The sequence below is a fragment of the Molothrus aeneus genome, chromosome 3 (assembly GCF_037042795.1).
Source record: "Molothrus aeneus isolate 106 chromosome 3, BPBGC_Maene_1.0, whole genome shotgun sequence".
In the NCBI taxonomy this organism is placed as follows: domain Eukaryota; kingdom Metazoa; phylum Chordata; class Aves; order Passeriformes; family Icteridae; genus Molothrus; species Molothrus aeneus.
This window is the reverse complement of record NC_089648.1, coordinates 83,964,452-83,988,755: the sequence shown is the minus strand read 5'-3', so window position 1 is coordinate 83,988,755 and position 24,304 is coordinate 83,964,452. Positions and strand designations below refer to the sequence as shown.

The 24,304-nt window shown below is 36.7% G+C and overlaps 1 protein-coding gene across 2 annotated transcripts in view; it reads right to left on the bottom strand.

The window, feature by feature from the left end:
- Window positions 1-2,017: 2,017 nt before the first annotated feature.
- The window catches only part of ARHGEF10 (Rho guanine nucleotide exchange factor 10), a 111,780-nt gene continuing 89,493 nt past the window's right edge, over window positions 2,018-24,304 (bottom strand). For both annotated transcript variants that reach the window (XM_066547288.1, XM_066547289.1), the window contains 4 exons: window positions 20,512-20,654; window positions 14,440-14,614; window positions 7,898-8,020; window positions 2,018-5,950 (listed from right to left, as the gene is read on the bottom strand). In XM_066547288.1, coding sequence (XP_066403385.1) covers window positions 5,436-5,950; window positions 7,898-8,020; window positions 14,440-14,614; window positions 20,512-20,654 — 956 coding nt within the window. In that variant the 3' untranslated portion in view covers window positions 2,018-5,435. The remainder of the gene's footprint in view (window positions 5,951-7,897; window positions 8,021-14,439; window positions 14,615-20,511; window positions 20,655-24,304) is intronic.

The following is a 24,304-nucleotide window of genomic DNA, read 5'->3' as shown; positions in this document are numbered from 1 at the left end:
ATTGTTGCATTTCAAATGGAGTTACACAGTAAATCTTCATTTGCTAGGAAATTTTCTGATGCTTTCATCTGAAGCTGTTTCAGTGTTGCTTTGTTGACTCTTGTTTTAGGAGGAAAAAAGCATTTCTGGCAATTTGGTAACTGGGCACGTCTTTAAAGAAAATGCTATTAATCAAATAAGCACAATTGCAAGGCAGGAGCAACTAATTCTGAAAAATCTCAAGCTAGAATTCTCAAATTGAATAGCAGCTAGATCTGGCAGTGTGCATGCTCTGCATTTGTGAGGAAACAGGATGCAGATTCTACATACACCTATAAAGCCCCTAAATCTTAAAAGGTATAGGAAGTAGACCAGAATTTTGAGCTGTGGCATGGTGCAAGCAGCTGACAAACAATCCCAGATTAACAGTGGCACTCTTCATACCAGCTTGGTACCTGTATGGTACATGTCAAGTCTATGCTAGTAGGTATTTCTATCTCTGACAGCTCTCAAGTTCCAGACTTACAGGCAACCATCCCACAGAAAGAAGGTTGTATGCATACATGCATGGGTGCATCAGTATCAAAACACTAGAGGCAGAACACCTATTCTGCAAATGGCACCACACAATTTACATCAACATAGTTAATCAGTTCCTAAAATGTAGCAGGTAAGTGGCTTTGCCAGTGCTGTCTGATGGGAGCAGCTGAGGCCGAGCTCAACCCCAGCCAGCCAACTACTACCTGTGATCACAGCTCAGCACTCCAGCTGCCGCCCTGGTCCTGGCCAGTTTACTCATACAGACATTTTCCACCACCACATATACAGGACACCTGCAAGGAGGAGATTGTTTAAAGGACTAACCATGGGCTTAGAGAGCAGCAATGGCTTTAATCTGTGTGCTTTTACAGACTCATCATATAGCTTCAAGTCAGGCAAATGCTTTCCAACTTATTTTCTTCCTAGCTACAGATACTAATCTGCCTTCTTAACAGGACTATTATTATATGAAGTATTATTACTATGAAGCTATGTAAAGCAATCTAAAAATACTGTTATCAGCTCCATGGCATACTCATTGCAATACAGACTAGCTCATGCAGAACCCTCAATTACAGCTGCACCTTTCAAATGACTGATATTCACCTGCAAATGCATTTTACAAAAACCAATTTGTCTATATGCAGTTAGAAAATTAAATAGGATGGAAGAGAGAGGAGCAGTGAAGTTTAAGCACTGAACCACAGTTCAGGAAACCCTTCCCAATATTCAGGCCTCTCTCAAAGAAGCAGTAAGCAATTTTAGTCCTCAGATTGTCACCATAAATAATGAACTGTAAATTCCCATTGGGACAGAATCTGTCTCCAGGTGTGCACAGGTATCCTGTGCTCATATGATTTGATGTTTTTCAGAACCATGTATTAAAGAGATGTGGTATACAGCCAGGAGCAAAAAGGCAGGCTTTCCTAGCAACCAAGGAATTCTCAGTAAATCCTCTTGTTCGTTTATTCTAGCACAGGTATGCTCGAAAAGGCCATTGCTGAGCCTGATAAATACAAGTCTCCATATTTAAACACAATCATGGGATTACGTATGTATCCTTTAGGGCAGATTAATTAGAAAGAATTGCCTGTTAGCAACTGAAAATTAATTTCCTCTCTTAAAGCCTTGGCTCTGCAATACTCATTTTCAAAATTAATGCTTCTCATTTTTATGCAGCATGTATGCTGCCGAAGTGCTGATGCTTACTCCACACAGCATAGTAGAAATTCTACTGCTTAGAAACTATTTGGGTCCATTGATACAGTAATAAAACCTTATAATAAATGACTGCATAATTTTCAGAAACTGCATTTGCTGGCATTTAAATTGTAGAAATAGAAAACTAAAAAAAATTTAAAAGTTTATCTTTGTCGTCCTAACCACATATGCTATTTTCTCTTGCATAAGTCCATTAATATATATATATTATTCATTAACCCATGACCCAAATTCTAGCCTTCTAGTTAAAATGACAACCCAAGATGTTCTTCTGAAGTTAATTTTTATCGTATTTTTTTATTCAACATTTTTCTCAATTTATACTGTGCACATAAATACACAAGTTTTATGGCTCATGTTACAAAAGACACTACTATGTGTTAGAAAACATATATAGAATATATTGTAGTGGTTACATTTGCTCCCCTTTTTTCCTATTATTTTCATAACTTCTGTTAATCTAGAAAAGCAGTATCAGAAAGCAAAATCCAACCTCTGATTAGCACAGTCTACAACAGCTATAAGGACTATTTGTCAGCTGTAAGAGAAACTTTGGTTCCTGCCTGTTTTTATAGTAAGGTAATACCAGAAAGTTGCATGTCAAAAAGGAACATTGCCCCCTGTGCTCAGTTAGTTACTAAAATCTAGTTTATGACAATATGTATTTTTATAGACAGACATACACCTTCTCTTTTGCTTTACAGCTTAGAAAGATAAATAGATAGGTATTTTCAAAATAGGGACCCATTATTTTCTTATAGAAGTCACTGGCAAAACTCCAACATACTTTCAGAAGAGCAGATTTGTACTTTGTTCTATTGATTTGTTCTATCGATAGAACTGAAGAAAATTACATTTCAACTGACAGGATAAATGTCTTGTCTCTTTACAACTCTCAAGATACTCTAGAGGATGCTGTAATGCATGGATTTCCAGTTGAATGTGTGGTGGACTCTACTTACTGCTCCTGGTGATCAAGATCCATCAGGGAGTAGATGTGATTCTCCAGTCCTGAAGGCAGGGATGTGGAATATGATGCCCAAGGAACATGCAAAATAAAACCTGTGGTCCTTTTGCTACAGTGTAGCCAAGGGGTAGTAGATTATATATGCTTTATACACAGAAGAATCTCTTAACTTGCTTTTCAGCATACAGACATTAAACTGTACAATGTAGTACTTCCACACAGTGGGCAAAGAGCAGCTCCCAGGGCCATAGCTGTGGAAGAGTATAGAAAATGAAACTGGCCTTGGTCTCTCAAGCCAGGGGAGACTAAGCAGTAGGTCAGGGAGGAGAAGAAGAAAAGTTTGGGAAAATGTTGCAAGCTGCCAGGCTTAGAGGCACTTTGCTTTTTTCCTTTTTTTTTTTTCCCTACCAGGATTCAAGCCAACACTAAGCCTATGCTAACACTGACAATACCCAAATGAAGTTGCAAGACACATAGCAAAAGACATGGAAGAAAAGCACAAAACAGGAATGAAGGTCCTAAGCCCACAATCCCATCTGTAACAAGTATCCTTTGTGACTCATTGCAATCCATGCTGCTATGGCTCAGTGGAGGATGTGGGCAAAGGCTCTGAAATCAGGATGCATACCTGATTGTGAAATGACTATTTTGGTGCCACTTTGCAGGCAAAGACTGCCTTCACCAGCATTCTCTCTATCCCCCTCACTGGTGTCAGGCATCAGGGAAGACCTGATGTTAGTCCAGTGCCCTGTCAAACTTGCTCAGCCTACACAACAATTTTGGGGTCACCTTGATAGAGGTTTGCTTTTTAAAGCAGAAAAGACTGAAAATTTTACACCTACAGAGATCTGTTGCAAAATTAAGAAAATAAATTTCAGCATTATTTTAAAAACCCCAACCCTACTACTATATCCAACAAAAATACCTCAGTCTCTAGTACTGTTTGCCTTGAAATGGCACATGCTGGGAAACACTGCCCTTATGGTAGAGAGTGATTTAAAACAGGCAGATTGAAACAAAACATATTAATATTACATATTAATAAAACATAGTGGAATCAAAGCTTTGAATTAGAAGCAGCAAAAACAATTTCAGGGCAAATCACCCTGTTACTGGGATAATAATGGTACCAAAGTAGCCAGAAGTCTTATTTGATTCTAGTCAATGCATACATCTGAACAAATGTTCTACTTCAGATGGCATTTTACTGAAATGATGGGCAGTATTAGAGTTCTTCACAAAACTGAAATTTAATCATTCTCATTTCTCTGTATTTCAGTCTACTGATGAGGGAAAAGAATGTTCCCAGCAACTTTATTTAACAAGTTACCTGCATTAAACAGATTTTGACTGAAGGATGTGTCTTGTCACCATTTCTGGCAATATCTTTATGAGCTGAAGCCTTTGTCTTGTATTTCACATGTGCAGAGATTAGTGCAACAGGCAATTCAGTACGAATCCCAAGTTCAAAGTTTCTTTTGGAAATACATCAATTCACAAATAAAACATTGATCAGGTCCCTACTTAGAATTCATCCTTTCAACAGTACCAAAGTGACAACTTGCCCATCTGAGGGAATGAAGCTGTGCACCCCACTTTCCCAATTCCATTTACAGGGCTGTGCTTTGCTGAAACTGGGATTAAAAAAGGGCTTGCCCCTCAGGTATGACCATATCTCTGCTGTTGCACTGTGACAGTATGTGGTAGATGCTTGCCTGGGGACACATCACAATTCAGGTAATGTAGGACTTACAGTGATTACCTATAGATAGTACTTCCTATAGATATTCCTATATTAGTATATATATATCTTCCCAATTAATTAATTAATCAATAACTTCATTATTAATTTACTGAATGTGTATGCCTCCTTAAAAATGTTACAATCCATGTTTAGCTAGGATACTGAGTTGCAGAGGGAGGATGTTAGCAGCACTACAATGCACAGCTGTCCTCTGTCCTGTATCTGTATTTTCTATTTGCCCAAAGCCATTGCATCCTTGCAACTTTCTGTATAACAAAACCAAGTTGCATACACATCACACCTACCAAGAAAATTAATGTGCTTTTTGTACTGCAATATTTCTAATAACACTGAGCATTAGAAATTAGTATTTAAAAAAAATCTATGTTCTATGTTGAAATAAACAAACACTGATTAATTAATTTAGCCAGTTTTGTTCCAACGAAACTCTGGTATGTGGAATGAAGTTTTAAACTATTATAATTTTTGCCAAATTAATACTAGCTCACATTAGACTACTTATTATTTTAAAATATTTGTTAATTTGTTAAAATCTACTCTTCCATGCAGTATGTCACTTTGGAAAAAGTAGGAGCAACTGATTTATGCAAGCAGAAACCAGCATGAGACATGGTATGTTTTCCTCGCCTTCCCTAAGTGCTATAGAACATAATTAAGATATTTATAAATGTGAGTATAAATAAGGTAAGAGATTCTAAAACCATTTTAACATCCCTAACATTTCTTTTTTTTTCTGAGTATCAAAGACAGCACCAATAGCTAAACATTTTCCAATACCCTACCACTGCAGAATGTTCTAAGTATGTGAAGACTCTCTTGCACCCTTAATCCTGTGATCCAAGCCTACTGAAAATGCTCCCAGGTGTATAAAGCCTATCTGCTTGGGTCCTAAGCTGACATTAGCCACCAAAGGATATCACATTTTTTTTTTTAATAGCAAAAACAATCTTGGATTTAGTTCAGTTAGATATTTAATAGTGGGATTTGCCAGACCATCACTGAAGACACTAGTTCATCTTGTCGCTGCTGCTTGGTCTTCTTGTTCACTCTTCTGTGTCCTTGGCCACCAGAAATTACTAATACTGAACTTGCTTTCATTTTCTTAGATTTCTGTCTTTTACTTTTAAATGAGATATTTTGATCCTTCAGAAGCTCATAAATGTTACTGTCCTCTGGTCTGTGTTCTAGGGAACTTGATCCATGAGACAAAGTAAGGGACCCAGAGGATGATGACAAGTCACTTCTTTGTGCAATGGACCCTGCTGAATCCCCCAGCCAAACTGCAGTGTCCTGGGTGTTACTGAGGGAAGAGCCCGGCCGTTCGCTGTGCAGAATGTTCTTTTGGTCATCGTCCTTAGGTTCTGAGCCAGGAGGGAGGCTGTTTCTCAGTTTGTTTCTGTTCTTTTTGTTTATAGATGTAGCTGTTACAAGAAACTTGACTGGGCTATTGTGTGCATGGTATGACACCATTCCTCTTCCTGGAGCCAAAAGAAAAGACACAATTAAAGAACATTATTTCTCAGACCACAGTGTTCTACCATAATTAGTCCATGAAATTTGCTCAGAAGAGCGTAACTCTTAAAGCCCTATTATATGCATCCAGTCTTTTGCCTTGTGTGGACACTATTTACAGAAAAAAAAAGTCCAAAAATAATGTTCTACCACAAGTGTCTTAGGACTAATAAATCAGCTGAAATATGGCATATGAACTTTAGATGATGTACTTTTGTGCTCTGTTCTCACTATGGCATGAGCACAGAAATATTGCTGACTTTTCAGCTGGAATCAACACAAATGTAACACTGTGTTTTCTCCAGTAATCCCCACATATTTTGTGTACCCCAAATTAATCCTGTTCTACCTCTGTACCTCTCCAGAACAGTATGAGAACATCTGTTTCATTGCAACAGACCCATCCACACTGTAGAACAGGAACTAAAACTCATCCTTCTGGATGTCTAGTTACCACTATAGATTCATAAGGAACTGACTGAACAATCATTTTTTCTTTTTCTTTTTTTTTTTAAGTATTTAATCAGTGGGATATTGGTGGTACAAGGAAGATTTACACAGTGCAAATATTTAGAATGTATGAAAAAAAAATTGCACATGGCCAAATTAAGAAGCTGTAACAGCATCAATAGATGTGCCTTTTACAGCAAAAAAAGGGAGAAAAAAAATTCTATCAAGTAAGCTGCACCATTAAAAAGAGCTAGGCTAGCAAGGGGAAAAGCCCACAAATCTTAAAATCACTACATCCATCCCTAACTCCCAAATGCATTTCACATTTTAAGGAAACATTTCACATTTTAAAGATTCTACTTTTACAGGAAGTACATTCATATAAAGATGACTTATCACTATTGGAAACATAATGGGGAAAAGCCACAGTTTTAAAATTCAAAACACAGTTATCAAAGACTATAAAAACAGATCTCTGAATGTAATGTTTCTAGGTATGTAAAATCTGACAAATCTTGATCCCAGATAAATGCAAGAATATATGACATAAACCAAAATAATAAAAACAGAAAATGGAAGAGAGACTTTTTCGATTCTGCAACTATGCATATTCTTGTAATTGTATTTATTTTCACCTAAGATAGGTTGCAGATTTTTACAAAGCATTTATCCTGTGTCACACCAGATTATTGCTGCATATTTTGCTGAACACAGAGGATTTAATTCTCATTTTGTGAAGTTACATAAGCTTTTTTTTCCCTCTGGAGGAAGCTGCAAACAGCTTGCCTCATAAAATCTGCCAGCTTCCCTCTGCAACACAGAAGCTTGAGCAGAATTCTGAAACCAAAACATTGGGGAAAAGCCCCTATTACACACACTTTTAAAACCTTGCTTCTAATAGTAGCCTAAACATTTGGATAGTGATACAGCAGCATTCATGTGCTTGTATTTCAAATGGGGTAATATGAAAGTAACTCATAAACCCACCTCTCCAGAATGCAAAAACCTTGATCATTGTTAAAAAAATGAAATATATACTCTCATATATTCCAAGTTTCCAGTTTGGGGGAAAAGGGAACACAACCAATTTTTTCAAAAAACAGTTAGACAACATGCTCATTTTAAAATATCTGTGTCTCTAAACCTAATGCATCTATTTTCCCTAAATCTGGAAATAAGACTGTCAGCATTCTCTTCTCATCCCCATGTATGTGGCTTTACTCAGACAGGATTAACGCCCATTTCTTAAAGAAAAACAGTTGTCCCCTCTCAAACAACTGAGACAAAACTAGACAAGTATCTGGATAGTACTGTAAAGCTCAGAAAGAAAAACATATATAATTTCATCCCACAGCTCTAACTTTTATTCAAACAATACATATAATTTGGCAGGTTCACTTAAGATACTGGCAGAAGAGAAGTGACATCTTCAGTAGTCAATCTGTTTGAGCAATTTCACTCACCAGTTACTTTGGGAATCCCTTGAAGGCGTGGCACTGGTAAGGCTACTATGATGCCCAGGTTTGTTCCAACCAGCAGTAAGCCATGGCACACCAGGAGGCTGGTCACAGAGACACGCTGCTGCCCTGCGGGGTTTAGCAAGTGCTCCGTTACTGAACAGTGGTGACCTTTGCCTAGATCAAAGCAACTTCAGGCAAACACAACCAGCTGAACCATCTCAATTCAGCAAAGCACTCATTGCAAGGCAAATGTTTTGTTGGATTATGGAATTACACTTTACATACATGACAATTTAAATATTATTGAACATCTGAAACATTCTGCCCTAAACTCTGAAACATTATGCCCCTCTCTGAACCACAGCATCCAGAGGTAGACACAGACTGTCTCATTCATGCTTGTATGAACAGGCTAGGTTTGTATATTCCCAGTAATAAAACAGAAAAGCATTTCACTTCACAATAGTCAGTAACACTCTATACTCGTGACTCAAGGCTGCTCATGATTATTTTTTTCTCCTAATTTTTAATCTGTGAAACTCTATTAGAAGTGCTGCGTCCGCCTGTCTAAGTTTGGGTCCCCACATACAAGAATGGCATTGACATATTGGAAGAAGCCCAAGAGATGAACAGGGGACTGGAGATATTAAAGGAAGTGCTGTCTGCACCTACCTGATGGAAGGATGCACAGAAGACAGATAGACTCTGTCCACATGTGCACAGTGATATGGTAAGACACAACATGCTCAAATTTAGAGCATGGGAAAATTTTATTCTATGCAGGGAAAAGCTGCATCACCATAAAGGTGGTGAAAAACTGCAATGGGTTGCTGAGAGAGGTAGTGGGATCTCCATCCTATTCAGAAGTATTAAAAATTTGTCTAGACAAGACCTTGAACAACCAGGTCTAATCAGGCCTTCTTCATGAAGGATGAACAAGACTGCCTTCAGAGTAAATTCCAATCAAAATTACTCCATGATTCTATGGTTTTCTACAACACTATTTACAGGATTGCTATTTTTCTAGTGAAAACAAAGTATTTTTTGCTTGCAATGATGACTAAAAATATGTTTGATTCCATTTAAATGCATTTTCAAAATATCCATGACAAGCTTCAGAAATGGAAACTATGGTCTACCCAAACTTTTGCCCAAGATCATGGGGCAGAGCATTTAAATTCTGCTCGAAGCTCAAGGAGTTTCAGGTCCAAAACATACACATTCTTGGATTTATTATTAACTCTAAATGTAAGAGAGCAGTCATTCCATCTTCATCACAGCTCTCAAACTGTGAATCACTTCATCAGTAGGTCTAGAATTTGAATTCCACGTATGACTTGAGTGAACCCTCATGTTCAACACTTTGGAGAAGGATCTTAATTATGGTGTTTCACAAATGAATGCATTTTCTGTCTTGTCCCTTGAAGCTGAGCTAATTTACATCCAGGAATATATGAATTACAGACTCACTGGGAAAGCAGGGAAAGAGCAGCTTGACAGCCACCCAAAGCACTTGACTGGAAAACTGGAGGCAGACCACAGTCCAAGTCTTTCCTCACAGAACTTTACAAAACCAAATATTAACCCAGTAATGGTGTGTTTTAAGAAACTCACATAAGGTCTGGTCTGGAATCCAAGGTCTGTCTACCTAAAAGCACATCCTAAACCACCCTAAAGGCACAATGATTAGGTCATCCTGGTCAGGTGTAACAAGGACAAATTTAAAAGGCTTCACCTACTTGTGCAGACCTTCAGAGACTACTACGCTGAGTTCCATGAACTATATGTGTTTATGCTGGTAGGATGCATCATCACTCCTCAGCTAAATAAGCAAGAATAGTCCATGTTGTACACAAATTACAAATCTTTTGAATCTTTTTTGCCTTTTCAATGGGTTTGTTGTTTAGTTGGGTTTGGTGTTAGGGTTTTTTTTGTTTTGGCTTTTTTGAGATATTGATGGGATTAATTTAGTTTCTAAGACAAAGCACACAAAGGCACTTCTTCAGCACAAAAGAAGTTCCAAAATAATGCCTAAACAGCCCTGTGTTCTGGAGTTTTCAAAAATCAGTGTTTGAATTCTGTGATTTAGAGCTTAGGCTTGTTCAATTTATTTATGACATGTGAGTCTTCTCCTACCAACTGTACCACAGCAAGTGCAAGCTAAGGTACAAGCTTAGCTTAACTTAGAGTTTGTTCTACAAAATACACAAATACTTGAGTACTATTTTTTAACTTTTAATATTATCAAAAGCTCCAAGTGCACTGTTGCCTCTCAATCCCCTGCAGAAGCAAGATGCTCCTATTTTTAGAACTTTGATGCTTTTTAAGCATTTAAAAGATAACATTATATTTGTGATTTCACACTCCAAACCTGAAGCAACTTTTAGACAGTAATTTTCCCCTGGCAAATATGTGTTACTGTTTCCACAAGTAAAACCAACAAATTATCAGCCAGCAACTTAGAATCTTAAACACTGACCACAACCTAAAGCATGAAACAGCTACAGTGAGGTCAAAATAAAAATTGCTTGCTGTGAAATCTTAGAAAAGGAAACATCTGCATCTGAGAAGATACTTTAAATATATATATATATACACATATATATATGTATGTAAGTTTAAAATATGCTAACTTAAAATATTAATTTATCTGCTAGCCAAGGTTTGAAATCATATTTATCTTTGTTATTTTCTGACTTTTTGTCTTGATATATTTCAAATTCAGAGGGAAATAGTCAATACAATTCCCCAGAATATATTATGCAATAAGCAGACAAATTAACAAGTTAAGAAGGGAAAATGATAAACTATTACAAAACCAATAAAATACTCATCTTTACATAGCAACTTCAGATCACACTGTCCCAATGAGGAAAAAACTGTTAAAGCCTGTAATTAATCTGACCAAGATCTTGACTTTCCAAGAACTGAAGCAAATAATTAATTGTATGGTCTGCTCTGTGCTCACCCTTCTCAGGTCTCCATTACAACAACCACCAGAGCTGGATAAATCCTCACAGATCTGAATTCAACTCCAATTAGGTGCAAGGATATTGCTCCATATCCTCTTACATGGCCATGCTGCTCCTACAATGTAAAAAACCAGCCCACTGTACAGATCTGCTGGGCTGACCTGAAGTTTTCTCATCTTTTTATCATTTCCCAACAGTAATCATTAGGCAACTGCATTTCATGCTCTGGCACCTGGCAGGGTGGGAAAAAAGCAAGCTGTAAAGCCTCATATTATAGTTGTTTTTTTATAGAGAGGAAATGATTTTTTCCTTTGCTTTTGCCATCCATCTGTTTCCAGGAAACACTTATGCCATTAGAGCATATATGGATATAAACAGAATATGGCAAGTTAAGCAGAAATCATCTCTTTGTTAAAAAGGTAACCTGTGATCATCCATACTAGCAATGAAGTATCAAGGTTCACAGTAATTACAGTAGTCTCTTTAAAAGGGCAAATTCTTGTAGAGCTGAGGGCAAAAACTTCTTTAAGGATATTCTTTAATAAAATACTTACTGTGACTATGAAAAAACAAGTGGTCTGTTCATGTACAGTATGATTTTTTTGATGTGAGCTCTGACAAAGGCTGGTGAAAAACTGACTTTGTTGATCCTTCAGCTACAGATCACAAACTTTAAGCATAAACTTTCTCTACAAATGACATATCTTGCACTAGTGAAGTGTGAGTATTTGTCTTCAAATGTTAATAGATTTCTCTGCTGCTCAGTATGCTCTCTCTTAAGATAACAGAGCTGTACTTGGGCTCCTTAAAAGCAATCCAGCTGTACTGTGAATCCACAGTGAACTAGATGGTGAAATAAACAGCTAGCTGGATCTATAACAATGACTATGCTCTTCCTCTCAACCATTCTCTTCCTTTCTCACATGGCATTTGATCTTTTGTTACAGAACACAATCTTATTATACATTATTAAGAAATATTTTTGATGCGATATGAAGTAAAAGTAGTGCAGACGGGTCTAGACCAAATGTCTATCCCACAGTCACCTCTGTGATCCTGGTTTCATTTCCAGTCCTGCATTCCTACACACAAACTTTCCACAGCTCCAGAAAGTGAGAGCCCTCCAATCTCCAAAACTCAGAAGTGGACTGCCACACATTTAAAGTTACCTCCAGCAGGTAAAAGAATCTGCCAGACACAGTCTGTTTTTTTGCATTACTAAACTTCACCAAATCATAAGGACAATTGCCTTCTGTGCCATTTCACTCCCCTGTGATTCTGTCCTTTACAAGACAGAGAGCTGTGATATTTAAAAATGTCTTCTCCTAAGAACAAAATTGGGGAAATTTACTGCTATGAGAACTCATTTTTAAGGTTATGAGACCCTCCTACACTGCTTAGTTACTGTAGTTATCTTTTAAGTACTGTAACTCACAGTAATCATTCCTAACAGTGACAGTAATTTTTTCTTTTACTTGCACAGTATAACAACAAAAAAATTTCATTAACTTAATGAAGCAACATTCCTCTTATTTACATTATTTTTAAGTAAAGACATCTCTAGGTAGCCTATTGGGCCAGTAATACAACTTGTTACTTCTAAAATCCAGGGAAAAGAAGCCCAGCTTCTTCAAGTTATACAGAGATCTTGCCCTTTTATATCTCTCTTCTTAAGACTCTTAGCAATATTTTTACACAAATTTTTTCTCTCATTTCAACACCACTTAAATTTTTACTTATCTGTTATTTCTGCATATTAAGGAACTTCTATTGAATTTCAGAAATTCTAACAGAGCTGTTTACTTTAAAACTAGATCTCATAAAAATCTCTCATGAAGGCAAATACATATATTGTAAATATACAGCTATTTCATCATGTTGTAATTCAGTTTCACTTTGTTGGGTTTTTATCCTTTTTTATCTTAACATATACTATACAGAACTAGATTTTTTAGCTCCTTTTAATTCTGAAACTGCTGCTTTATTATGTAAACCTCCTACAACTCTGTCTTTTAGGTTTTGTTGTTGCAGCATTTTTGAGATCATATAAACAGGCCTGAGAGCTGCTGCTAAATAATTGAAATTCAGTTCATTTTTAGAAAGGAGTCTCCCTTTGAACATTTGCTATAATAATGTCCTACTCCCAAAATAGCCTTCCATTTCCATTCACTGGTGTACTTTCTGTGAAGACACTGAGAAAAAAAAAAGGAACTAAAATGGGTAGGAATGACACCAAGGGGCTATAATTAGCTAAAACTCTTGACAAAAATAATGGTATGTTATATCAGCAGTTTTATTGCCATGGCAATGAACACAAAGCTAAATTTTTGAACATATTTATATGCAGAAAATATGTATAAGGGAGGGTCTTACTTCCCTTTTTCCCCTTGCTATGAACAGCAGAACATACTAAAAGTTAATCCTTTTACAACTGATCTTGATTTATTAGCACAATTGTGATGAATTCAATCAAATTATCTATTTAAAGGCAGATGATTTGCTGCTGTTCAGTGCTGGAGCTATGGTCAAAGACCACATGTAAAAAGCACCCTATCTAGAACATGGCAAACAGACAAAATTTATAATGGAGTTTTATTGCAAAGCTAATGCCATCTGAAAGAAAACATGGTAAGAAGAAGACACTGAAAATGTGAAACATTTTTGATGTAAGATTTATGCCTAACTCCTGTGAGAATATAAATATAATCTCTGTGTGGGAAGAACTGGCTTCAGCTAGTAAAACTAAGCAATAAAGCTGGCACACACATTGCCCATAAAAACTGCAGAAGTTTGGTCTATTCCAGACTACAAACAAGGAGAGACAGAAAGAATGGTTGTCCACTCATGGATACCTCATGCTCAGCCATGCCAGTACCACTTTTCTGTCTCTCCTCCCAGCACAGCCCCAGCTCCCACCTGATGTGCTTGCTGATGCTGAAGCCTTTGTCATCCACTTGCTAAACTGATACAAGCCATTTCAACTGCTTATTGAACAGCTTCTGTCTTAAAACATGTAAAGAGTTTTAATTTTTAAAATTTTATCCTAACAACCACAGGTTAGACTTAAAACTAATCATTTAATTCACCAAGTTAGAACTTGGGTCAGCAAAACGCTGAACACACTCTGAAATGGCAGCATGTGAATGGTTCAGCTGAGTTCCCTGGATCTACTGATATAACTAAAATTAAGCAAGTGGTTTTTTGGTCCAGATCCTAGGCAAAATGGTTCCATCGTGTACTAGATTCTAAGGTTCCAAAAGCAAATGCTAATCTCTGCAAAGTAAACACAATTTCATGACAGATTACATTGTCCAACTGTTTCACAGTCACACAAAAAGTATGACCAAACAGAAGAATCCATGTGCTTATCTCAAACTGCTGTTACTCAACCAGCTCACTGCACACATTGTTCACCTGGGCAGCAGATGGACTATGACTTACTAAAGTAAATAGTCAGGACACACTTACCAGACTCCAAGTCTGAGATGAAACTTCTGATTTTGGCCTAATCTACAGCATTGAAGAAGAACAGTGATAAAACAAAAATGTTACCATATGATGCAATTCAGCTACCTGGCAACATATTGTGAACAGGTGTGGCAATGTTAACATCCTGGAGGTGTTTCAGGGTCTCCGTGTGGAACAGTCGAAGGGTAGATCCAGATGTGAAGGCAATCCAGACTCCCACTCCAGCCACAGCCATGTGAGAGATTACCATCCCTTCCTCTTGATGGGCTTCAAAGTGGTTCTGCAAGAAAAACAAGGGCTCTGTGGGGAGATGCAAGGCTATCACTCAACCTTTCTTACCAGCTTTTCAGTGTAAGCACCGTATCTTCATCCTCTTTGACAAGGACAAAGCTTCCTCTGCCTTGCTCAGGATATGTTCTGATAGCCATGTATGATGAGTTAATTTCCCTGGGACTTTTTTTGGAAATATATCATCATTAGTATAGAAGGATTCTCAGCTCTTGAGCCAGGGTTCCACCTAACAACAGATTAACTCAGATTTTCTTGTTTTTAAAAATATTGCATGATAGGGGCTAGCAAGCCCAAAACAGCTCAGACTTAAAAGGATTTAATATTTCTTTATTTATACTCCTTTGGGAAATCTACCACAACTGTACTTTTATCTACAGCAGAACTTCTAGTTCAACAATGAAAAAAATACTTTTCTTTTGTTCTGCTGGGGTTTTTTCATAGCAAGAATAATAAATAATTATTATATATAAATAATAAATATAAATAATAATATAAAATAATAATAATAATAGTTATTATTACATTATATATGTAATAAAAAGTAATATTTAGAAAGTAGAGTGTATAAGAATATAAACACACAATTTGCTCAATTACACACATAACAATGTCAGCCTTAATATTGCAGTTGGGTTTTTGATGCTTCTTTGAATTTCACAAGTATTAGCTATATTGTTTTCCTGTCCTTCAAACAATTGATGCTTCTCATTATAAAAGCCAAAATCCTCTTTCTAAATGTAAGTAACATAACACTTTGAAGATAGACCTTTTTCCTTGATCTAGAACCAGTTACAACCTGGCTCCAGGAAGGCAGAAATCTCTCTCTCTGTATGTCTCTGTGTATTAACATGTGAGATAAAGCTGTAGTAAAGTTTCTTAATCATTAACAAGAAAGAGGGATTGTTCTCTCCCAGTTTTGTCTTGTAAGAAGACTGTCTCTGAAGTTGAACACAGTATTTTATTGTTGTGCCAGCTATTATCAGAGAGCCAGTCTGATAAATACAAAACTTACTTAGCTAAATAAATGAAAAACTGTTCCTTGGATAAAAATCTCTCACTGAGGGGTATGGAAGTAATAAGTGCTCTAATATTCACTTAACGTATTATATATTCTTTATTACATTTGCAGATAAAATGCAGAAGTACCTCCTCCTTCCTTGTGAAATACACTTAAATTTTCCAGGTATTACAGTTAAGTTACATTTTGGCTTTTTAAATTAAAATCTAAATATAATAACTTTATAGATATATTGTCCAAATTTTCCATCAAAATTCAGCTAACAGGCTAAGATCAGAGACAAAGAATAAAAATTTAGGATTTCCACAAAGAATAACTTTTGGTATTATGTTTACTAAGCACTTTGGGTTTTTTATACTTTATTACTGCATAAAGTATTATTTTCAATGAGAAATTTGCTGTTTAAAGACAATGGGAATTATCTTTTGTGTTTTTCATTTGTTAACATTATTCTCCAAATGTTCAGTTTTTAGTAAATGAACAGAATTTTCTCTCCAGTTGTCAGGCAGTGGTTCAGTTTTTGAGTGTTACTGTATTACCTTTTGATTCTTTGAATAATAACACTGCAGAATGTAAGGTAAGCAACTCTGGCAGACCCATTTATATTCACTGTTTTCCTCAAGTAACCAGTATTCATTCATTACCAAATGATATACACAATTTGAAAATCATAGGATTTATTCAACAGAAGAATTTATCATAAAAAACATCTTTCAAAGTCAGAAACAGCCCTTATGACTAGATTTGCTGACATTCTCATCATGCATGTTCCATTGAAAAAAAGATTCTAAACTATTTACTTTGTTTATAGACTCATACATCCCTACACTGGTGACTAGTTTGCTTTTGAGAACTTCTAGGGGATAGACCCACAGCTGCTGAAGCAAACCTGACCAGCAACTTGCACTCTCTGAAATTAGAAGAAAAATGAAAAAGATTGTAAAAAAAAGAATTTTCTCTGGAGTGATCCAACCACAGCTGACAACTGTGTTGGTGCCACTGAAAACAACTTGCACATGCATTTTTGTCACATTCCATTTTTACTAGCCAACTCATTATACTCCCACTAAGTCTGTCCTGCCATTTCTACAGCTGGCTGCTGGAATACACAGACCCACTTGAAGCAAAACTGTATACTGCAAACATGACAAGCCCTGTAGGAAGAACTATTCTTCTCATTGAAAGGGTCCTCTAACATGGAGCAAGAACATACCCCAAAACTGCACCTTCTTATGCAATAAATTTTTGCATAGAGGATAGCCTTAACATCTGTTTCAATTACACGCCTATCTGAAAACCTGTGAGCTGGTCTTTTACTTCTAATTTTCTTTTCTTTTTATAACAAGAAATACAAATGCAAAGGAAAAAAAGAGGTCTCATTCCTTTTCTTATCAAAAGAATTGAATTAATTTTCTTTTTCTCTTTTAGTTTTCATACCTACATTCCTCTTGCCTGGCTTTCTCCCTCAGGCTCTCCCATTCTAACTACAGCAGCACAGGAGCTGCAGAAGGCACTGTGGATGCCACAGCCCAGTGCAGCTCACTAGTGCTCCAGCAGTGTGGGACACAGCAGAGCCCTTCTTTTGAGGGAGTGCTCACTTACACCAAACAGCTGCACCAAAAAATGAACCACAATTTCTCCAGCTTCAGGTGAAGAGGATAATGAGTGCCATTACCTTCAACCTCAAACAAAAGTCTTTCACTGCTTTAAAGAAGTTACAACACTTGGGCAATGCACAGTCATGTATACGGATTTCCATATTTTTCTTTACTCAGCTGAACATTTCAGTGTAACCCCTGTATAGATTATCAAAGTTTTAAAAACAAGGCAAAACAGACTAGGATAGAATCACACTCAACCAGTGACTTTATTCTATTAAATACTCTGGCACTTTCTGAAGTTTTGAAACAAGCACAAACTGCCTTTGCAGAGTACAAGGAGCTCCAGGCACAGAGACCATTATTGGATGTAGGTCTGTACCCAACAGCAATACAGCTGTCAGATCTAGGGTCAAAACTAAGTAACAAATTTCTTCTTCACAGAAAGAGGATCAGGGTATGTAATTAATATATAACAGCAATTGATGTGTTTCTCATGCATGCCCTGCCAAGCATCTTGAGGCATTGTGCCAGTTTGGGGCATTGTGCCAATAAAAGACATTACCTAAAACATTCTATTACAATAACATATCATTAGAACAAGTTAATTGTGAGTCTTACCCATATTAGAGGGGGGAGAAAAGCACAAGTGAGTAATATCCAAATCCAATACACACACTGCCAAACCTGCTCATTTACTAAAAATATTCAAGAAAGAAAAATCTTAAATAAAAATCTTAGCAAAACAAGGAGGCATGGAATGAGATTGTCTTCAAGGATAATGTGCTTTGCACTTAGCAAATGCACAGACAGTTAAACATGAGATACCTGTGAAGCAAAGAGTGCCTCACAAGGACAAGTTTAAAAAATAGACTTGAATATGCTGATGGCCTTAAAATCTTGCCAGATGCCTTTACAGATAATGTACATATTGCAGAGCACATAGTATGCATGCATGACAGTAGCAATGAAGTAGCAAGCAGCTATATTGCAGTATACATGGAGTATCTCCACATTATGTATATGGAGATATAAAGGAGTTCAGTAAAGAGGCAAGAGTAAAAGGTGAGCCCTGTGCAATACTTGGATTCCTGCTGATAGAGCGAAGATCACATTTATGCATAAGATCTTGAGTCAAATCATTTCAACTAACTTTCAATGAGAGAGAGCACAGAGGGAGAACAAACATTTCCTTGCTCCTGCTTCCCCTCATAACAAATATTCTGCTCTTCACAGTAAGGAAGGGGCAGCTCAGATGTTAAAATATTTTATATAGACAGAGTTTAAATTGCCTCATATATTATATAATATTGAAACAATATTGCCAGTGAACATGGGAAGGACAACACAGCAGATCACTTTTGGAAACATAAGCCTAGGAAGTTATCAAAACAAGTCAGGTCACTAAGTAGGCAGCAACACTGAAAACATTAATGACCTTTTTAGTCTGGTGAGATGATGAGAAAAAGATCAGTATGTCTTAATACCCATAAAGAAGCAACAGAAAATCATTGCTCATTCCCAATTCTATGAGGAACATGACACACTATGACATGGATATTTGTGTGAAATTAAAAAGATGACCCTCAGCCAGACATACAGATGTACATGTTCTTGAACAAAATTATATTGAAAAAGCATTACTCAACCCATATGCACCATTTCTTATATGTTACTTGCTGCAGCATTTATTGTGTGTGCAATAGACCTATAATAACCTGAGCTCTGAATACAACAGATGGCTCAGTTGAGAAATGAGAAGAAACCTCCTGTGATGCTTTTGTAGGAAAATCTGTAGTAACAGCTGAAAAATGAAGCTGCCATGTCTGAGAGATATTGGTGGAGTCCTTGTTATTTTATGTCTCCAAACTTCTGTTTTCAACACTGCAGTACATGACATTTTACTATATTATGACAGAGTAAGCTTTAAACATTCTTTAATCCTCAAAGTTTGTTTAACTCTGGGTTTGCTCTCCTCTGCAAAACAGCCCAGCATAGCCCAAACTGCAGCCATACCACCAGACTTAGGGAGAGCTGTGTTACAGAATTAGGCCAGACTTGCCAAACCTATTTTCAGAGATCTGGCTGTATGTATCCAGCCTCACACAGGAAGAACCTGGCTGTGATTTCTTACTGTTTTCCTAGTGAGAATTTGAGAGATTTTACTAAAGTCTGTAGAATAGCAACCATGTGTCCCAGAGGCTATGAAACTAACAAAAGTCCATTTTAAGCACCTATCCAAATCACTCATCCAAAATCTTTCCCTAATCATACCATTCAAACTACCAACAACGAGCCTTAAAGAAAAACAAAGTAGGAGAATATACAGTCCAAGCAACTTATTGGATGAAACAAATCTCTCAGAAAACACAGAAAAAGACAGAGGAAATTAGGATGTTAGCTATTTCCCTGCAAACCCATGACAGTGACTCACAGAATCAATTGTACCAAACAGACAATTGTTGGGAGAAAACACGACCATCAAAGAAAAAAATGCAGCAACAAAGCACACAAAGAAGGAGGCTGTGAGCTCATCATGACTCCTGTTTGAAAAAACTTCATGGCTGTAAACATCATGCAATTCAGTGACACTCCATTGTAGGTTGAAGGAGAGGTTGAACTCCTGATGATTCATCAAGTCTTAACTTTGGACTACTAAGATATTCTTTTGGTGAAAGCTGTAATTTTGACAGAAATAAAGGCTTAACATTTTCTGGAAAATGTGGTCACAAATGTGAGTTTGAACCCTTAAGACTCTTCCCTCATTCTGGAAAAGCTGGCTTTTGTGTGACTATTCATCAGAAACTGTTCTTATGCAAATAGAATTTTTGTAGGCCACTGAGAAGCAAAACTTGGAAAAAATATATTATGAAATTATTGCAAGGTACAAGTAACATCTAACTATATAGAGGCAGTCTCTTAGTTAAATCTTCTTCTGTAATTAACATGAAATGTGCCTATAGGTGCCCAGTTCTCTGCTGCCTTACCTCAGATTTAATTTTTAAGAAAATCTCTTGCCCCAAATACTCTATCATTTCCAAGCACCTTATGGAAACCAGTGGGTAAATGACAGCAAGGTCTGCTGAGACATCAGCAGAGAACACAACAGCAGAATTACAAACTAAGGGAGTGAGATTTAAAAGAACTGAGACCACATTCAATAAAAAGCTTCCTGAATCATGATGCTTCTTAAACACATTTTCATTTTTAAAATTTCACCACTTATACCCTGAAGCATAATAGGAGAGCAATGCTTTCAAAAGCGTTTACCTCTATGGAATGCGTCACAGTGCTGATTATAAAAATTTGTCCACCACATGCAGCCCAAATGGTCTCCTCCATCACAAGCAGACTTCTAACAGGCAGAACACCCAATTTAACTATCTTCTGAGGTTCTGTGTTCCATGTCCCATCTTCAATAAAAAAGAAGAAAGGTTATACACAACCAAATGGTGACCTTTGCTTTAAAACAGTTCTGAAAAGTCCACTGCTTGAATTTCTGCAAGTTGCCACTTCAAGCTATGATGCGATTTGTGTATGATTACTTTTAGCTTCCAGGGTAAATTTGCAAGGCTAAAACAACATTAAGGAGAAAATTCAAACCTAAGTACTCATATTAACTGTCAAGAGAGTAAATTTTATCTAGATTAAATGATAATTCAGGAATACCACACTGCTGTTCTGATTCAACTGCTTTCCTTTCCAGAGGAAATACAGTCAGAAACCCATGGCTGACACAACTGTCTCCAACCCAGAAGGAGCTCACAGCCAACTTATTTCAAGATGAATCAACTTCTAACTAGGACAGAATCATCCTTCATGTGCAAAGTCATCAGGAAGATTTTTACTGTAGGCTGTAATGAGTGCAGTTCACTTTCTAAGAGCATTTAGATGGAATGGACCATCCTACTACCAAATGCTTCAATTAAGATGGAAATTAAGACCAAAAAAAAGAAGAAATTAAAACTTGGTCTTGTGCCACACCTTCACTTTTCTTACATTTTCCTCTAATTATAAAACCCACAGTGTTTTCTTTGGACTGCATTTAGCAGATCTAAATTAAATTATGCATGTGTACGTGGCACAATCAGTTATTCAGAGAGGTTCTGGTAAGAACTGCATGCTTCCACCTACTGCTATGGTCACTCTCAATTGCCATCTCTTTGAAACAAGGACTAGGAGATTATTTATCCCCAAATTTAAGAACCAGCAACATAGGCTTCTTGAAACAGTTGTAGCTTTCTCTTTTATACATACAAATTGACATGTTAAGTACATGAATAATAACTTTAATGTTTTCATATTAGTTTATATATTGTAAGTGCTCACTGCGTATAGTCTCAAAGATGACATTTCTATACATTATGATTTATTAATAATATAAAAATCTGTTAAAAGTAACTGGGTTTTACACTGAGACAAAATATTTCAAAAAGCACCATTTCTTCATTGAAAAGCCTTCTTCCTACACAAGCTGCAGAAAAGTTGTTTACTTTTCTGACACTGGTTTCAACTCAGTAACCACTTAAATTTTGATTGATGAGACCAAAGTAAACACATCTTTAGGCAAGCACTTAAGTACAATTTTTTTCTTTTCCCTCCTGAAAACAAGTGCATCTTCTATTATTTGCTTAGGGAACGGGGGCACAAAATTTCCTGCCTCACCAATCACAGTAGCAACAACAATAATGAGAAGCCTCAGTTCTGGAGTAATTCTCAAAATTTCTGTCATCTGTGAGATACAACCTTCGCTGAGTCATTCTCAGGATGGGGCTCTCTTCTGAAAGCATCTTTGTAGAACTGACATTTAGTTTCAGGCTGTCAAAATAATTTTCATTATTTTAGTTTGCGTTGAGAAGAGTGCTTCCAGTTATTAGCCAGCAAACTCTCCCAGTAATGTCAGAGTCACTGTGTTCTCTATGACTCATATGTACTATTAGTAATAAACAAACTTTTGGAAAAGTTTCCATTCTTTAGCAACCACATTACCCACAAATTCAATTCTAAACTTGAGGCTGCCCTTACTCTATGATTGCTGTAAGCACTGCAGGCAGTTCAGAGAGTGAAGCTGCACATGTGTGTGTCACAATTTTCATTGTGCAAGGGATGCTGACCGCAGAAGTTTAACAACAATCTGTACATAGCACCATTCCTAGGGATAAACCCAGCATAATTCTGCTACATTATTCCTAAGGATAAGGACTATGAGTTTGGGCAAGGAGCAGACATGCTGAGCAAAAAACTATCTTTTCTAGTTATATTTTCACACTGAAAAAACCAATAACATAAAAGAAAAGTTCACAGAACTTGACAAGTCTTTCTCTTAAATACATTCAAAGCATACATTAATTTATATATATAGCATAGCTGATACTGAAACAACAAGAAAAAAAGGATTTTCAGGATATCAACTGTGGACTCAGTTACATTTTGCTCAAAATAAATTTCAAACATCTAATGTGCTTCTTTTTTTTCTTAAATCTGGACCTTTATGCCCTGAAGCTCCATGTAACTCCTGAGATGACTAAGCATTAAGCCTTATTAACAATTTCCATCAATGTAAGAAAATGCTTTCAATACTATCAATGTTATAAATACCATGTGAGTAATGAATATCTGATTCAATATATATACCTAAAAAACTCAGTTCTCACAAAACCATTTCCTGTTGGGGTGTGTGTGTTAACACAGTACTTGACAATCCAGTTTAAGAGTTCCATAGGACTGGACATACAAAGAAGGTGAGATAGAGGCCTCATGTCTACCACAATTTATTGAAAAAAAAGCCTGAAATCCCACTTGATGTATCAGCCCAGGAAAGATCCAAAGCTGTCACTCTACCCTATGACCCTAGTCATGTGATAAGGCTATTCTCTGGTGCTTTTTTATTTCCTACTGCAAACACTGATGTCTTCTAGATCAGACAGCATCTGAGACAGATGAGGAGAAAAAAGGGCAGGGGAACACTCTCTGGTCTAGTAATTAGGACAGTATTCAAAGGATGTGTCAGCTGTGTTCTGGACCCTGAATGACTCATTAATTATACAAAGTGGAATGGCACCAGGAGGACAAATTAAGCCCTGTGCATCTCCTTTCATTTTGTGGCAGCCAGGGAAATCTCTTGAGAGTGGAAAGCATGGGTAAAAATCCACTCAAGCAAGGCAAGGGACTAAGCCTGATAATCCAACACACTTCTGTAAATGCTTTAACCAGAGGCTGCTGGCTAAAAGTAAGATCACAACTTCATTTTGCTGACCAAGAATTTTATCACCCAGCTCCAAAAGCACTTAATCAAGTCTGTGTCTAGCTCACAAGTGGTTTAAAACTAACAAAATCACACTTTGAAGAAAACATAATACTCTTCCTGCCTCTCTATTTAGATCTCAGCAGACCCTGTTCAATACCTCCCTGCACAGACTTCATGTTTGACACTGGCTATTTACCATGTTATCTGTCTGATCCAATGTCCATTGCTCCTAAAATTAAGGGAAAAGAAGCATTATCTCTATCTGACTTGTGTAAACACCTGCAGATTCAAGATGCGCTTATGTGAGTAGTTTCAACAACTGGCATTATCCAGGTGCTTAAAATTAGTCACACCACTTGCAAAAGAGATAAGGAATAGCTTCGTTTGACGCTATAAAATCCTTTGCTAGTTACTGATTAAAATAAGTTTATTTTTTCCTGGCAAAAGAGAAAAGAAGCAAGAAATAGAAGCAAAGATAAAACTTCTGCCAACAGAATCTCAAGGCATGTCTCATGAGGATATGAATTGCAGGTACAGCTGTTTGCAGCAAAGAGATGTTTCTACAAAATCCGAGAACAGGGTCAAGATAGAAATGAATCCAGGGGCTTCTTGAAATGAGATGTCATATATTTATGTTGTATATAAGATGTCTGATATTTGCATATTAGAAAAGTATTTAAAAAAAATAGAAGACAGATTTTATACTAATAGATATGTGTTATGCCATTGTGTTATGTCACTATTTTTAATACTCTTTGTAACTTATGTTTCTCCAGAAGTTACATGCCACAGTTTATACACCAGTGTTGAACAGTA